This window comes from Peromyscus maniculatus, chromosome 11 (genome assembly GCF_049852395.1).
Source record: "Peromyscus maniculatus bairdii isolate BWxNUB_F1_BW_parent chromosome 11, HU_Pman_BW_mat_3.1, whole genome shotgun sequence".
Classification (NCBI taxonomy): Eukaryota; Metazoa; Chordata; class Mammalia; order Rodentia; family Cricetidae; genus Peromyscus; species Peromyscus maniculatus.
The window spans coordinates 97,432,924-97,450,884 of record NC_134862.1 but is presented as its reverse complement, the minus strand read 5'-3'; the positions used below and the strand labels follow the sequence as shown (position 1 = coordinate 97,450,884).

General features: G+C 41.6%; 1 protein-coding gene across 1 annotated transcript in view; it reads right to left on the bottom strand.

Annotated features, from left to right (window-relative positions):
• The window catches only part of LOC102928770 (usherin), a 418,898-nt gene that overhangs the window by 380,377 nt on the left and 20,560 nt on the right, over positions 1-17,961 (bottom strand). The window contains exon 9 of the mRNA XM_076548181.1: positions 15,697-15,888. Within this exon, the coding sequence (XP_076404296.1) occupies positions 15,697-15,888 (192 nt within the window). The remainder of the gene's footprint in view (positions 1-15,696; positions 15,889-17,961) is intronic.

The window sequence follows — 17,961 nt, the reverse complement described above, 5'->3', positions numbered from 1 at the left end:
AGCAAATACCAGCACTGTGAACTTTAAGTGGGTTTGAGGTGGATGTCCTTCTGGGGGACATCACTGAGAAATTGTTCTCCATTTGAGTGTCTCATTCACTAGGCAGGCAAATGACCTCTCAAACTTCCTTTCAGCCACACAGCTCTATGAAATCAGAAAGTGGCCCCAACCATGTCAGAAAGCCTGCCCGTCTTTCTTGATAATGGAAGAAGGCAAGCTGAAGCAGCATTCGATAAGCATAGAGCAAGCATTATCGATGTCTTAAAAGTGTGAGTGTCCCATGAAGCTGAGGAGCATCAGTGTGTGGATCTGAATTGCCAGCCCCAGCAGGGCCCTGACTCTCACTCTAAGCGATAATGCATTGTGCATTAATGCCTGGCATTGAGATGTCCTGACACACCACACCAGGGGAGTTTGAAGTCAAGTACAGAGAGTCTCTTTAAGGACCAAGCTCTCAGGGAAGGGCAGGAACTTTGTTTGAGGGAAGGAAACTGATCCAGGTAGGGAAGAATTTAAGACCCCCTTCTGTATATGGCTCTAAGTGCTTTCTCTGTGGAGACTGGCTCAGGAGAGCTTGTGTACAGAGAAGCTGCCATGTCAAAGACCCTCGCAATGACTCCCAGGTCAATGAGTACAGAGAACATGTCAATCTACTTCTGTGCAAGCATCTTGCTGCTGTCAGCATCTTCTCTGCTGATATTATGCTTGGTAGGCACAAGAGCCTGAGTTCAAGCTCCAGACCTCAACCAAAAACTCCAAATAGGCCCACCCCACAAACAAAACAGGTGTAGAAGCAGACCTTGTAACCCTAGAGCTGCGGGGATGGAGACAGTGAATCCTTGGGGCTCACTCGCTTGCCAGTTGGGCCTACTCTGCTAACTCCAGGGCAGTTAGAGAGCCTGTCTTAAGAAAGACAGTACCTGAGGAAGGGCAGGTAAGGTCATCCTCTAGTCTGCACTTATAAATGCTGTACCCATGCAAACACAGGCAAATGCACATGCACACACACACACACACTACAGTTTACTAAAAGCAGACATGCTGGTTCGCTGAGCCTGTGAAGACTTTCCTCCGGCTCATCACCAATGTCCCCTGCACTGTATCTTTTGATATAGAAGCATTTCCAACACTAGACTAATTTCTCTCTTTCCTTTGCTCTCACCTCAAACTTCAAAGAAGGCAAAGAGAAACACGAACAATTGGAGGCAGACCGATTCCCTAAGAGAAACTTCTTGTGGGACTGACACTAGCTGTGCAGACTGCTGTGCCTCTAAAAGGAGCCCATGCACTGAGAAACAGGAGAATAGGGGAGGTGGCTTCCACACTGAGATTTTACAATTAACTTTTTGACTAAATGTCTGCAAATACAAAAGCTCAGCCAGCAAAAAAAAAAAATCGAAACCAAAGCAAGATGGCAGCATTCTGGAGAAGAGATGGAGGCCCGGGCTTCTATTTCCATCCTTCAGCCGACTCCTCTCCCTCCCCCACCCACCCCCAGCTGCCAAGCTAGGTGTTTGGCGAGCATCCACAGTAATCTGTTCTCCTTCATTATGCTAATCTGTGGGCGGAAAGATTCCTGTCATCTTCGAATGGCTTGTACGGCAACGGTAAACACCTTGGCCTGTCTGTAATTGGACAGGTGTCTGCATTGATGTCACCCAGCTTTTAATTCAATTAAAGACCTGGCTGCTCTGCTCTCATTACCCACTCATTTCTGTTGCATTTTTAGTCTGGTGGTGAAATCTGTGTATGGCATTGTCTACCCCCAAGGCTAAAGCCAGTGGACTCCCTGCAAGGACCGTGCATGGTGCTTCAGATGGGGGTGTTGTTTGCAAGGTAGGAGAGAGGTAGTCAGAACAACATGGAGAGTTTATTCTCTCTCTCATTTTCTCTCTCTCTCTCTCTCTCTTTCTCTCTCTCTCTCTCTCTCTCTCTCTCTCTCTCTCTCCTCCTTGCCTATGATGTCTTCTATTTACTGGCCATAATATAATAAGGAGCAGACACAGACACAGAAAAGCTGTCACCCACTTCCTCTCCCTGGGGCTTTCCTCCATCTCCTGAGAACTCAGCCCAGTGCCATGCACTGATTTATTTGCTGGCATTTCACATTTGGATCAAGGATGTGAGGGTGGGCCAGCACAAGGCACTTATTAAGAGGGCCATCTGGTAAGGGACACCACATAGGCTGAGCTGCTCATCACTGGGGACACGATGGAAGAGGCTGAGAAGAGGAGAAGACAAGGGGACAGTTCTTGCCTCAAGATGCTGCCACAGTGTTGATAAATTCAAATTCTCAAGTGTATGTCCGAGCCAGTCCAGTAGATGGATTGTAAGGAAGGAGTCAATCCAGCATATCACACTTCTGCACACTATAAACATCCCTTTGGAAACAAAGTTCTGACACAGACATTTTGACAAATTGACCCCAAGAAACTATATCATGACATTTGTTAAGTATGGATGAAAATCTCCTCATTTAGGAGAGACATCCAGAAATGTCCCAGATGCTTCTGCTTCCTCTAGTTCCTAGTATTCACAATGGTGGGACTCCTGCTACTGTGGTGTTCAGTAGCATTTTAAGTAACAATAAGCTGGTGAGACCACAGGGCTGCTGAATGCTCAGCCTTAAATGGGACATTTGCATCACCTCTTCCAAGGCTCAGGAAATTGTGTTGAAAAAAATCACTATTATATATAGTAAATATGGGCTAATAAAACATAAAACCAAGATCCTGTAGTATTTATAAAGTCAAGTCAGTCTTCAGTTGACTTGAACGATGGGATAGCCACAGAGCTTCCTCTGACCTAAGTCGGTTCTTTGAAAGGATTAAACCCAATCTGTTTAATAGTCAGTCTCTTTCAAATGAACTTTGTGGCCTAGTTTGAAACTTCTGCTGGCGAGCATAGGAGAACGCACACCTTGGATCCAAGACTATGCAGATTTTGATGTTTCCAAGTAAGCAAGAATAACTATTTCCTTTATAAAATATAGGGCCTAATCCCAGACTTACAGAACGGTTTAAGGAACGATTTGAATTGACCTCAAAGCATTCCCCATGAAGATTCTCTCAGCAGGCTTACAGCTAACCTCAACATTTTAATCAATGCCTGTTTCCTGGTAAGAGCCACAGTTTCCGTCATCTTAATTCTAAGGAAGTTTGAAGCCACAGGCTTGGTTAACTCCTTATATTATAGGAAGGGCAGGTGCTGAACTGAGTACAATGCCTAAGAAATAATGGACGTGACTCAGCTGGAGGCAGGAACGAACTTCAGGAAAGCCATTTCTGCTGACCACTGTTCCACCAGCTGGTTCAAAGTCTGATGGAGTCATTTGTTTCTCAGAAGAGCTGGACGGTATGCAGAGAAAAATAAAGTGCTCATGAGCCAAGATCACACCATGGTTTCTGATCTTTGCTGTTGCCACATGACCTAAGCCCATCCTATAGGGTGGAAAAGGAGGCATCATTAAAAACAACAACAGTGCACTTTTAATGGCAAATACTTCATTTAAAATGCACCTTAAAATGTGTTCAGAGATTCAACCTTGCTGCAAAAATGTGTCTACAATGAGTGATTTGTCTTACAAACCAGTTGACAACACTCCTTAAGGAAGACAACTGACTCATAATGAAGTGTGTGCGTGTGCGTGTGCATGTGAGTGTGTGTGTGTGTGTGTGTGTGTGTGTGTGTGTGTGTGTTGTGTCTTTGTGTATATCAAATGTTGGTAGCTTTCTGATTCAGTCCAAACATAATACAATTACAAAATGATAAAGGGTAGAAACAGATAATTTGGGAGAACTTCTTTTTATCAAATATGATTGATAACCCTAATGTAGTTATACATATAGAATGTTATGAGCCCACAGACTTACTTCCTTGCTGATCACTGGACAGCAGAATTTAAACATTATCTTAATTTTCAACCGTGCTATGTGTTACACTAACTTGAAATCCAAATGCTTATAATGAAAGTTCTTACTTTGCAGGCTCCAGTGAATTACTTGTTCAAAGAAAACTAAAAAGCAGACTGCCTCACAGTATCTTCTTAAGGAGTAAGCCGCCAGGCACATTACACATTCCAGGGAAACAGACAGAGCTCTTAACTCATCGACACTGCCCACCCTAATGCAATTCTTCTACATTAGCGAAGCAGGAACATGACGTCACTTCTATTTTTACAATTTCTGTCATAGGGCCATATTTTTGTCCTCTGCAAATCTTCAGACCAATTGCTTTCAAGATTTACATTTAAAGAAATAGTTTGTAATAAACTACAAATAAATTTATGGAGTACTATAAAACTGGCACAGACTTCCTCAAAATTCATCTGTGAACAATCACATTGAAATGAATTTCTTTTTCCTTTCTTCCCTTGTTTGCTGATGGTGGCAGAGACCACTAGTTGACCTTTTAGTATATATTATACACGTTTTTCTCAACAAAATGAAAAGTTTCCTTCCTACCAGATAAATGGCTACCTGGATAGAGGTCAGCCTTTCCCAGCAGTCCACATAGCCAGGCCACAGAATTTTGATTTCAGTAGTCACCCGAGACAGACCAACTCTTAAAACACAGCTTTAAAGCAAACATTAGATCTTTCCCTACTGTTCCAAGGTTTTGCTGGGTGGAACCGCACAGGAGAGGTGGAGCCCAAGCAGCCATTGTGACCTTAAGAAATGCAGAGCAAAAAGCTGAAGCCAGCCAGTGAGTTGCTGGAGTAAGACAGCCACCTTTGCATTGATGATGAGCTCTGGACACCCTACCAGAAAGCAGCCTTCACATTGGTTAGCTCAGTTCTCTACTTTTTCAACTGAAATTGACTGAAGATGAGAAACCATTCCTCAGCTTCTCCATGTAAGACTTTGCTTTCCCTACCAAGTATCTCACTGTATATCTGGGTGCTTTTTGGTGGTCTCGCCTAGAATGTAACAGCTGATTTATTGCATTTTAGTCTGTAAAATACTGGACCTCATCGTGGTATTTCCCCACAGGCTTATATATGTTTCACATACTCACCCCCTCAGTACCCTCTCACTCCCCTTCCCTCCTAGCTGATCCCCTTTCACTCTCAAAAAGACTCCTTTTGAGGACTTTCACTCTTCTTTACAGCTGAATAGAACTCTGTTGTGTATACATACCACACTTTATTCACTCAGCTGTTGAAGGATACCTAAGCTGGTTCTGTATCTTGGCTACAGTGCCATGGTCATCATGGATGTGCAGGTATCTCTGTAATATGCTCATTTAGAGGCCTTGGGGGCATATTTCAGGAGGATAGAGTTGGTATACATGGGTCATTGGGTCATTCTATTTTCCCGTTATTGTTGGTTGTTTCTGAGGACGCTCTCCAGGGAGTCCATAGTGGCTGCATCAGGTTATCTCCCTTCCAGCTGTGTAGGAAGCTGCTTATCGTCCACATCCTCCCTGGAATTTATTGTTCTTTCTCCTTCTTTTCTTTTTTGGTTTGATAGCCATCCTGGCAGGAGTGAGTTGGCATCTTAAATCAATTTTAGCCTGTGTTTTTCCTTACGTGAATATTTTTCACATTTTTATTGGCCATTTTATATTTCTTCCTTTAACAACTCTCTGTTAAATCCATTTGCCCATTTACTGATTGGATAATCTCTTTGATATTTTTATTATTTGTTTTAGCTCTTTATATATTCTGGATACTGGCCCCCTGATAGATGCACTACAGCTATCAAAGTTATACAAACTATTAGTTGCCATAATGGCTTTGCTTTTTAAAATCAATGAATATTTTCGGCTGTGTATGCTTATCATCTGTGTTGCTGGAGTGCGGGCCTCTATTATGATAAATTGCAAATGCTTGATTTGTGAATTTCATTATGAAGTAAAAATTTTGAAACCACTATTTAGAACCTTTTCATCTACCATTAATTTTTCTACCATGGAGAAAATATGCAAATGTATGTTTAAATTGAGACTGACTCTGTATGTCATCTTATAAGGACACTTTTTTTTTTGAGAACAATAAGTATGATGAACTCTACTAAGGAACAGTAGTTCAATCCTTAGCCCAACTAAACCTGATGTAATACACAATATTAACTTCACAGAAATTCAGGGTTGGTAGCAGACACTCCATAATCTAGTCATAGAAAAAAGACCTGAAGTGAGTATAACATGCAATATTTGCTCTTTAAAAGCTTATCATCTAATGAGGAAATAAAATGCATGCATGAAAAGCAGCCATTTAGAAACTGTGGAATAAACACTTGCAGTTGAGTAGGGAAAAAAAATCACATTGTATTGACCTAGAATGATCTCATTACAGACTTCTCAGGTAAATATAAAGATAATCTGTATTGCATATAACTTAAATATAGTACATATGCTCACATTTATATATACCCACTCTGGTGGCTTGAATATGAACGGCCCCTGTAGGCCCCACATATTTGGAAGCTTGGCCATTAGGGAGTGGCACTACTTGACAGGGATTAGAAGGTATGGTCCTGTTGGAGTAGGTGTGACCTTCCTGTTGGAGGAAGTGTGTTACCAGGGGGTGGGCTTTGGGATTTCAATTGCTCAAGCCAGGCCCAGTGTCTCTCTCTTCCTGCTGTCTATCCAGATGTAGAACTCTTGGTTCCTTTTCCAGCACCATGTCTGTCTGCATGCTGCTATGCTTCCAATCATGATGATAACAGACTAAACCTCTGAACTATAAACCAGACTCATTTAAATGTTTTCCTTTATAAGAGTTGCCATGGTCATGGTGTCTCTTCACAGCAGTAGAAACCCTAACTATGTGGGTATATAGAATAAAATTTCCTTGCCTTGATCAAATGATAGCTGGATTTAAGGCCAAATCAGTGCTGAGACAGGAGTAACATGAGTTAAAGTCCCCTCCTTAATTCCTTCTACTGTCCACCAAGTAAAGGATATTTGGTTCCAGATACACATCTAACTCTTCCTTACTCTGTGATCCTTCAGGTCCCTTTAACCCTTCATTCTCTATGAAGGCATCCTAATATTAAGTTTTGCTTTTTATTAGTAGATGGAAAACCCCCAAATAGCTCACGCATTCTTTCCAGTTAACAGGTATGGACAGTTTCAGAAATGGGAACCATCCTTTGCTGATGGCTTTGGTTTATGTTCTTTCACTGTGTCTTCATGTGTGCACCAGATTTAAGGAGCAGAGTGAAACATTTGTGCTTTTAACACATGGGGGTACAACTTTACTAAGCCAAACAATCACTGCACTGGTTCCATTTTGCTCTGAGGCAAATGAGCATCATGAACTTTAGATTTTTTTTTTCATTTCCCATATAAATAGTCAGCAACTTGTGGCACCTCAGGGTGGGGAGTGAGAGATGATTAGACATTCACAGCTACACCCTGTTCCAGTGGATACATCTGCAATACAACCACCACACCTAAGGCACAGGGACCATCATAGGAGAGGATATGGAGGCACTGTAAGAGCCAGAGGAACAGGACATCTGCTGTGAGACGGTGTCTTCTACATATAAGAGGGACATCTCAACAATATACCTGTAGACAAGATCTGAACAATGACAACACCAGTTGACATGCCAACATGGACGGGGGAATTCTGACAAGGCCCCAGCTCTAGAAGAAGAGCTACAGGCATTAACAGTTGCCAAGAAAGAAGCAATCAGTCTTCTCTATGGACAAGGCCCCATAGAATATCCAAGCCCAAGTAATCACCCTTAAACACAAATACATTTGAGCAACATTAAGTGAGCTCAGCAGATTGATTTTACATTATATGCACATATATGATGAATTTGAAAAGAAAAGGGGGGATGTAGGAGAGAGTAGAGGGAGGTGCAAGAATGAGAAATGATATAAATACAGAACTCATAACATTCTCAAAAGTAAATTAGAAATAAAAACAAAGGAGATACATTTCTAAATTTCATTGTAAGTTAAAAATAAAGAAGAATTTCAGAGTCATGTATCCTATTTGTAACCTGAGTGAGTAAGGGATCTGTATCCTAGAACAATCCCCAGGGAATTCTCACCCCCCTTGCACTGTGAGCTCTCAGTAGCCCTGTGCCCACCGTCTCCACCCTTCCCCATGTGTCCTGGCATTACCAATGCAGCTGGACCCTGGGGAAGGAAGATCATGGGTAAATTTGAGCCTAGCAGGTGAAAAAGTCCTTCACACCATCATGCCTCTACACTGTAGTTGATCCTGGGTGGTCCATGAGCCCTGTACAAAAGTACCAACTGGGAAAATAATCAAAACACAGGGTTTGAAATCCTAGCGCAGGATCCTATGAGAAGGGCTGTATTTCAGGAGTCATTTGGGAATCATTTTGCGTGATAGAACTAAATCACTAATTATTACCAGAAACCATACAAGGGAGAAAAGAAATGATAGATTTCTGGGTTGCTGGTATCTTTTTTTTTTTTTTCAGGTAAATTCAGTTGCAGAGGCTAAATAGTTTTAGTGAGAAAAGCTCTTACCAATTGTACTATAAATTGAAGTCTCTTATTTTTTCAACCTAAGTGTAGATTTGGTTGTAATAGATGAAAAAATATTATTGTTGGTCCATCTGGTAAAGTATTGAATAATAAATAAGAGTAAACAATTATTCTGGCAGAATAATAATAATTACTTAGTATTGAGGGAAAGGAATCCAACCCGTAGATTTTAGAGCAGTGTAATACCACAGGAATATGGAGGAGCGATTTTTGTTTAGCAATTACAGCTTTAACGTGATGCCAGGTGCTCTGCTAATTATACTGATAATTAAGTTCATGTGCTCCAACAGCTCACGGAAAACAATAGCCATCTATGTGCAAACCCTTGGATCAACTCACTCTTGGTACGACTTCAGATCAGGTATCTGCACCTCTCACAGAGCAACCTCAGTCAGAGGGGAAAGGGCTGGCCTCTGGCTGCAGCTTTGCATGTTAACAGGGCCAACAGGGGAAATCCACACAAGCTATAGAGAGCTAATTGGAGCCCCCTGTAGCAAGTCTACAGAAATAAGGAGCAAGGGCAGCAGAGCTTCCTACCCGGAGACTGGGGTGGAGGAAATGAACTCTGAACTCTGGCCTTGGGAGGGTATGGAGTCCAGCCCCTGTGGCCCAAAGGGGCCCATTTGCTCCTAAGTGGGTCTATTAACCTTGGACCTTCCACCGCTGGTAGGATTATACTCATTGAATCCTCTAGTGGCCAAACCCACCAGGAGAATATTTGAATATTCTGTTTGCCCTGTTCTGCTTGTCCAGTTTTCCATGTTGGTTTTTATGTTTAATCATTTGCTCTTCTCTGACCTCTGCCTTCGTGTGAGCCTGGTCATAACATCCCCCTCTCCCCCAAAAGCACTGCACTTAATTGTGTCACACAGTTCTGTAGCTAATTATTGTCTTTGTTTAATATTTCATTATCTACATTATACAGAAGACAGATCTACATATATTTCTTTCTATCTTAAATTTTCAAGTTTAAAGCTGGGAGGGAGGAGTTATCACAAGGATTTCTGATTGAAATTGAAATATAAAAATTGGTGTCAAGCTTCTCCTGCCTACTATATTTCCCAGGGCTAGCTTGACAAGAGAATTATTCATTCTGAAATTCCGGTGTAGAGGCTCCTTCCCAAATCCATTAAACTAGATGCTCTGCGATTGGACAAAGGGTGGTAAGATGTTTCAGACTCCTCATTAGGAAGCCACATCTTATGAGACTCCAATAACAGAAGCAATGTTTAGAGACAGCTGAAGGACAAGAGGCAAAGAGAACTTGGCTGTACATCACAGAGGGCCAGGACACCGGAATCCCTGGTGAATGAGAAGAGCCTCTGGCTCCCAGCATCCTAATTCATTAACACTGGAGGAGAGAGGCCGAAATAGTGAAATCCTTGTGATGGCAAGGGAAGTCCCCCCAGTAGAATGTCCACCTGTGAGAGTCTTCACTGACACCAGCAAAACAGAAAACCGCTTCATTTTCCTAGGGATGGAGCTACTGAACTGTAGAAGGTGAGGTTCTGGGGAGTGCATTCAGCAAGTGGAGGGACTATGTCTATCCCAGTGAAGAAGGCATGGCAGCAGACTGGCGTCTGTCACAAGAAAGGGACAATTCACAAGGCTCCACAGGCAGAGAGCATAGAAGGAGCCAGATGTGGATTAGGCTATGTCTTAGTTAGGGTTTCAGTTGCTGTGAGGAGACACCATGACCTCAGCAACTCTTATAAAGGGAAACATTTAATTGGGGTTGGCTTACAGTTTCAGAGGTTTAGTCCATTATCCTCACAGTGGGAAACATAGTGGCATGCAGGCAGACATGGTGCTGGAGAAGGGGCTGAGAGTTCTACATTTTGATCCACAGGCAGCAGGAAGTGGACTGACTTGAGTTTCTGAGACCTTATAGCCTACCCCCTAGTCACACACCTCCTCCATCAAAGTCACACCTCCTAATAGTGCTACATCCTATGGGCCTAGGGGTCATTTTCTTTCAAACCACCACAGGCTTTAACTCTCAAAGGTCTGCCCCCAGTGGATATATCCATCATATAGGCTCCATATCCCAGAGACCCACAATCTCTCTAAACAGTGCCACCAGCTGGGCACCAAGTATTCACTCATATGCCAGTGGGGGAAAGTTCAATTCACGTTCAACCCAGAATGCCTGGACAATTTCAAAAGTGCCATGAGTGCAATTAATGAATTTGGCCTCTATGAATCACGGGAAAAGTTAAAAGGTAACCAGGCATGTAGATGACAATTGAGAATGTTGAGAGATAGGTGGAGGTAAAAGCCAGCAAAATAAGGGAAGGAATGGAATCTTCAAGACTGAAATAAAAGACTTAAACATCAGTTGGGAAGATCAAATGAACAGAATCAAAAGCTCAAAAACAACACAAAACAAAAAAAACATGAAATAATTATGAAACAATAACCTAAAATTAAAAAACTGTAATTCTGAGATCTGTAAGTGTAACTATGGTTGAACATTTCTTGTATTTCTATTTCTAAGCAAAATACTTTACATGAGGAATTCATTTTTGCCTTTGCATCAATAATTACATAAACGAGGGTCTCATATCCCACTGAGATGTTGAAAAGCTTTGGTTCGGCCATGTCACTGTGAATTTGTCTCTGGTCGTGTGACAAGTGATTGGCAGATGTGGTGGCCTCTGTGCATGCATTGACCTGACACCAGTTCTCTGTCCTGTTGTTTTGTTTTTAGATGGGGTTTCTCTGTGCAGCCCTGGCTGTCCTGGAAATCCCTCTGCAGACCAAGCTGGCCCTGAACTCACAGAAATCCGCCTGTCTCTGCCTCCCGAGTACTGGGATTAAAGGTGTGTGCCACCACCACACCAGGTTCCGACACAAGTTCTGAACAACTAAAATAAAGGGAGGTCAACCAGAGAAGAAAGAGTTAAATTAAAAACTTGCTATTTCTCAAAAAAAGTGATGATCATATCCATAAGGCCAAATTTTCCACCGACAAAAGACCTAAATCTGGAGAGTAAAAGAACTCATTATGAAACAGAAAAATAATTAATGAAAAGAAACAAACTCATTTTCTGAAAATACTTTTCAACTTAATTGGTAAAGAATCCTGAATCAGGCAATAAATCTAAAGAGCCTGTATACACCCAGTATCAGCATTATTTTATTCAAATAAATGTGATCTAAAGAGCAAAGTTAATTAAAATACTAAAATCTCAACCAAAGTCACCTCAGTTATGCCAAAGAAGAAGTACTTTCCCAACTGACAGTGAGGCTGCTTGCCTGAGGATGTCTGCTTTGAAAAGTGGCTGCCATCCCTCTAGTCTGCCCACCTCACCCACTGCCACCCGGTCCAGCCCTGATGTCGACTCTGCTGTCTCCTCATCTCACTTTCTAGTCTTTATTCTCTTTACTCTGGAATTCTTTGCCTTAGATAATTACCCAAGGTGACTTGGAGGGTGCTCAATGCACGGGCTCCCCCTCCACAGTTGTTCCATTTCTGCATCAGCAAAGCTTCATGGCATGCTTGGAGTTGTCTTTTCCCTTAAGATCCCATCTGCACTTGTCCTTGCCTGAGCATCAGAGCTGTGAGCCGCACACACATCTTTCGGGAACAAGTTAATGAGTCCTTAGTCTACACTGCCAGCAATAGAAAGTAAGAGAAAGAGGGGCTAGAGCAACGGCTCGGTGGGTGAAGCTCTTGCCATGCAAGCCTGAACCTGAGCTTGAATCCCCAGAGTCGCTGTCCCAGAGGGACGGAATCTATGACCAACCATAATTGCTGGTAGCTGGCAGCAGGCAGAGTGCTGGAGCAATAGCTGAGTACTCACATCTGATCTACAAGCACGTTGCAGGTGTGGGGATCACTGGGAATGGAGGGGGTGTTTGAAACCTCAAAAGTCTCCCTCAGTGACACACCTCCTCCAACAAGGACACACCTCCTAATCCTTCCGGAATAGTTCTACCAACTGAGGACCAAGTATTCTAACATATGAGCCTATGGGGGCCATTCTCATTCAAACCAAACCACCAACAACTAGCCTGGTCTATTCAACTGCAAACAACAGGAGACTTTGTCTCAAACAAGGTAGAAGGCCAGGGCGAACACTGTCCTCTGACCTCTACATATATACTGTGGCATATGTGTGCCTCTATTTACACACATGGGTGTACATGCACATGCATCCTACACATATGCAAACAAGATTAAAAAGATAAATGGCAAAATAATCATTAAAACATAATGATAAGCAGACATTAGACAGATCACACTTGTGATCCCAGAACTTGGGAAATAGAGGCAGGAGAATTACTCTGAGTTTGATGCCAATAGACGACATAGTGATCTATGTACATGCACAGCATCCCAAGTCAGTCTGACATACAGCATGGGACCACGTATCAAAACAACAACAACAACAACACACACACACACACACACACCACATGCATAAACATCCATACAATGAGAAAACAGCAACACTTGCACCTTGAAAGCAGAAATAAAAGCAATCACACAACTATAAAAATACATGTGAATGAACAAAATTCTGCTACTAGAACACAGAGAATTTCAAGATGAATGGAAAACTCAGTTCAACCACAAAGCACCAAAATTAGTGTAAATTCAAAAGTTAAAATATATAATAATAATTGTAAAAAGTAATAAGAACAAAAAGAAAAATGCCAATAGAAAGTGTTTCAAGGAAAAATGGATAAAGTTGATTAATCGATGAAAGTTTCACCTCTTCTTCCACAGATTACATACAGAAAGTTTGTAATTGGCTTGGAACTTTCTCACTCCTTCCTCCCAATGCCCTAGCCCCATGCTTCCCATGTTATGGTAACATTCACTAATTCACTGCCCTGCTTCTCAAGCTGGCCTGTTCTTCCTCTAGGGAGACATCTTCCAGAATCGTAGAAATGCTTCTCCAGGCTCAGTATCTGACTCAGTCTTACCCTAAAAATGGATTCGTTATTTCCAGGAAGGTATTTACTGTTGACCTATCTAACATGAACACACTAATTTATCCCAAATAGAAAATATTGGTTTAAATTTTTAATATCTCATAGAAAAATGAAAATATTATATCAACTAACAGCTTTTAAAATTTTTGTATAAAGCAAATTTAAATAAAAATGGCAAAATTTGGGAGGTCTATATTATATAAGACCAAATTGAGAATTCTTTATAAGTAGAGAGATATTTTAGAGAGAAAAATGTGATACAAACTCTAGAAAAATCAACCAGGTGTCTACTTAAGCCACATCTCAAAAGAAGAATAGCTAGTGAATATTCAGATAGTGTTTCTAACAAGCAAATAAATACAAATTAAAACAATATCTTTAAATTTTTGATTTTCAAATTTGTAAATTTTTTAAAATATTATAAGATACAGTGATAGCTAAGATGAAATGAATTGAAAATTCTTGTGTTCTGCTTGCTGGCGGCAGAAGTACAATTATCCAAACTTTGGGGAAATTAGTACAAATTTTTGGGAGTGATAACCCCCAAATCACTACTCATTTACTGGAAAATTTCACCAAATGTTAAGTACTGTGTACATAGCACATAGACTCTGACAGCTCCTGTTTATGTGTTTCTTATGTCAAGCGTCGTTCTGTGTTCCTCACAAATATGGAGTTATTTTCTCTGGTATTACTTTTCCATTTCATAGGTTCAGAAGAACGGGAGAAAGGATGCAGAAGGCTGTTTAAAGGCCCTTTAGTAATGACCTTTCTCATCGCTATGAAAATGAGCTGATAAAGGCAACTTGGGAAAGAAAAGCATTTATGGAATCACGGTTTGAGCAGATGTTGTCCCTCACAGTAGGGAGAAAATGGTGGTGGGAGTGTGAGGGAGGTGGACACACTGTGTTCTCAGTCAGAGAGTAGGCAGCTGTGAACGTTGGCACTCTTCTGGCTTCCTCCTATTCATTTCTTCTGCACCCTAAGTTCATGGGACAGTCTCACCCACAGTCACAGTGGATTTTTCATCCTCAGTCAGACCTTTCTGGGAAGACCCTCACAGAGACATCTAGTTGTCCTGCAGGACAGACTCATGCCTGGGGTTAGCAAAAAGGACTGTGAAAAGTTGAGTGCTACAGTGATTAAGAATAAAATTTGGTGATGTGTAGGCATTTGATCTATTCACAAAACTTCTTAAGAAGGGAGTAAGGACTTGGGGTCATGCAATAAATATGCTGGGAAGAGGAAAAGTGTTCAAGGAGATGCTCAGATGGACATGATGACTCATCACAAATGTTTTCAGTAGAGGAAAGTTTTTCCTACCACGCTTGATGCCTTAACCTCTTGGGGACAAAGTCTTCTATCTGGCTTTCTAGTTAAATCTGCTGTAAAATTTCATCAAGTTGAAAGTGCTCTTCCTACCCACACATGGATTTTGGTGTGAGATTTGTCAGGGAGGTGTGTGGGTGTATTCTCTTCTAATCATTCCTCACGGCTAGCTGCACTATGAAAAATTGATTCCCCGATTTGCCAGGCAAATGGCTGGGGCTACAACCCTCCTCCACCTGGAGATAATTAGGTTTAATCAGCAATTTTACAATAAATAATGGTTCTGTGAACTTGGGCTAGTCCCAAAGTGTAAAGTTTTGCATGATAAAATATGCAAAATGGCCAGATACATATGTGTGCATAGATATAAATATTTTATATATATATGTGTGTGTGTGTGTGTGTATGTGTGTGTATGTATATGACTTAACATTTGTATGTACACATATGTATATGGTCTTCATAGATGTTTATAAAATATTCAAAGGCTATGACTGCTATAACCTAGTCCTTAGAGGAAGGAGAGAAGATGAACCTCCTAATGGACCTACTATATTCACTGGAAACTGTGCTTTGTAGAATTACTCTTTTTATCCAAGGTAGATAGATATGGGATTCCATCACATTACATGGAGATTTCCTTGTTTGATTGGTTTTTGTTTTGTTTTACTTGTTATTTATGTGTTTTGAAATGGAGTATAGCTATATAGCCTAGGCTATGTTCACTCTTACGATGTAACCTGGGCTGGCCTTGAACTCACTGTCCTTCTTTCGTAGCTTCCCAAGCATCATGTTTACAGGACTGTGCCATAATGGTGTGCCTCAGTTTGTTGTTTGTCACTGGGCAAACACATGCATATTCAACGTGGGGGAGTAAAGCCTCAAAAACATTTTGTTATCCCAAATCAAAACAAAAGATGGACTCTACGAAGGCGTCTCCTTTACCTGTGTGGGTGCTGGTGTCGTTGAGCTCAACACTGGCAGAGGGTATGTGGGGCTGGGGGCTGTCCTCACCATAGGCTTTCAGGATGTACTTCTCCAGGACACCTTTAACCACAGTGGGTTCATCCCAGGCCACCTCAATGCTATATCCATTGATGCTCTGGGCTCTTGAGGGAGTTGGCACACTCTCTGGAGCTAGGAAAGAATAAAGGAGAAAGGTAGAGCAAGCGCCAGTCTGAGGAGATGACTGTTCCTATTCTTCACTTTTAATGGCAGCCGTAAATCAGGCTCGACCATTAGCATAAATACAATTTATTAGAGTTGTAACTTTTCAGCATTGATTTAATATGACGGCACATCTTGAGCCATTCAGTTTAAGCTATATTTCAAAACCATCAAAACTCCATCGACATAACATTCTTTTAAATTGAGACCAGGTTTTCCAAAAACATTGAGTGTATCCGACGTGTTTAAGCAACACTCATCAGGAAGGAGGCGCTTGGTAGGCAGATAACAAGGTGAAGCAATATAATGACGTGCTACTTTGGAGCAAGGTAATTAGACTGTTATTATACACAGTGAGATGACACTTTTATGCCTTCCATGTAGCCAAAAAAAAAAAAAAAAGTAAAAGAAAAAAAAATCACACACGTGATTGTGTATGGTCTTTGAATGGCTGTTCCCACTTCCCAAATCCAATTGTCCTTTAAATGGTTTTCAGAAAGCATAGCTCCAGCAGGTATGATATATAGGGTACACTTTTAATTGCATTTGGGGGGTTAAGGGAGTTGGTGTCTGGATAGTCTTCAAAATCAGTTTTAGAGACATTCTCTTCAGCGTATCTCAGAACAAAGTGAGAACACTTATAGGGACTGTAAAAGACCTAGCAAGCTGGGCCCTGATTTCAAAAATCCATAACCTTTAACTATTTATTAGATATTTACACAGCTCTGATCAGTAACAACTTCATCACAGCTGACTGCACTGGGGACACAAAGAAAGAGTCCAAAGAACTGCGTGGCAGAATGATGGATGAGAGACCCGCTCTAACTGCTCCTGGGCTTCTGAGCCCCGTCAATGGACGGCGGAAGACAGCCGGGTTTCCGACATCAAGTAGTCTCCTCCCTGACTTACTGTTCAGACCAATACAACAGGACAGCTTTAAGGGAAATGAAGTGAGCATTAAGGATGAGAGGAGACACAGAGAGCAGCACTCTCCATGCACTTAAGACACTACAGGCATCTACAGAAAACAGGACACATAACCACATTGCCAGGAAAGAGACAAGTGGAGAGCTGCTGATTTTATTAGTTCTGCAATGTGGTGCAGGGCAAAGATGGCACTGTCTACCAGATGGTCTTCTCATAAGGGACGAAGCAAAACCAACTCAAAAATAATTAAATAGTGCAATTATTCTCTAGCCCTGGGGAGCTACTTGGTGCTGCAGTCAGATTGCAAATGTGAATTCATGACTTAGGATGTGATGGTCAGATCGTGGCTGTACCTTCAGAGCTCCATAGTGGGTCAAGTTGGGGAGTAAGCTATGTATACAACCTACTTTCTAGACACCCACTAAACTGCCTAAATGCAGGCATTTGTACCATATTTTCTAAGAATACAGTGGATTATTAAATAGAAGTAGAAACATGCCAGTTACCAACGGCTATTTTATTCTGAGCTTCCTACCCACTCTGAGGTTGAGGGGGATGTTAAGGGAGTGTTCACCTCACTGTCTTGTCTATAAGTAGATAATTACTTAGGAGACTCTCCCATCATCCCCCCTGGAAAATCTATAGGCTACAAGCCTTGAAAGTTATTGTTAGTGATATAGCTCAGTATGTCACATCCTTAAAATGAAGGTCCCTTTAAGAGTGCCTGGAATAGCAACCCATTATTGAGAAATATAAAATAAGGTCATTGTTGTAAAACATGTTTTTGACCAATTATTACTGGCTGGGGTAACTGTTTTCAGAGACACAGCCACCATCAATGTGCTAGTCTTTCTGACACATATTTGATTGGTTGGATGGAATACTACTCTCTACCAAACTCTTCATGATCAATAGCTCCCAGTCATGCTCCCCTAGGAAAGACTGGGCCATCACAGTCAGAAATACACAACACCTGTTGCTCGAGTGTCTGCGCTCTGAGCTAACGTGTCTCCTCATGGCTTCTCTTCTGAGTTGAAAACATTAAACCATGTGAAACTTCCTGCCCTTGAGACTCATCCTATGATGTCATGGTTCACTGCCATGACAAATGTCTTC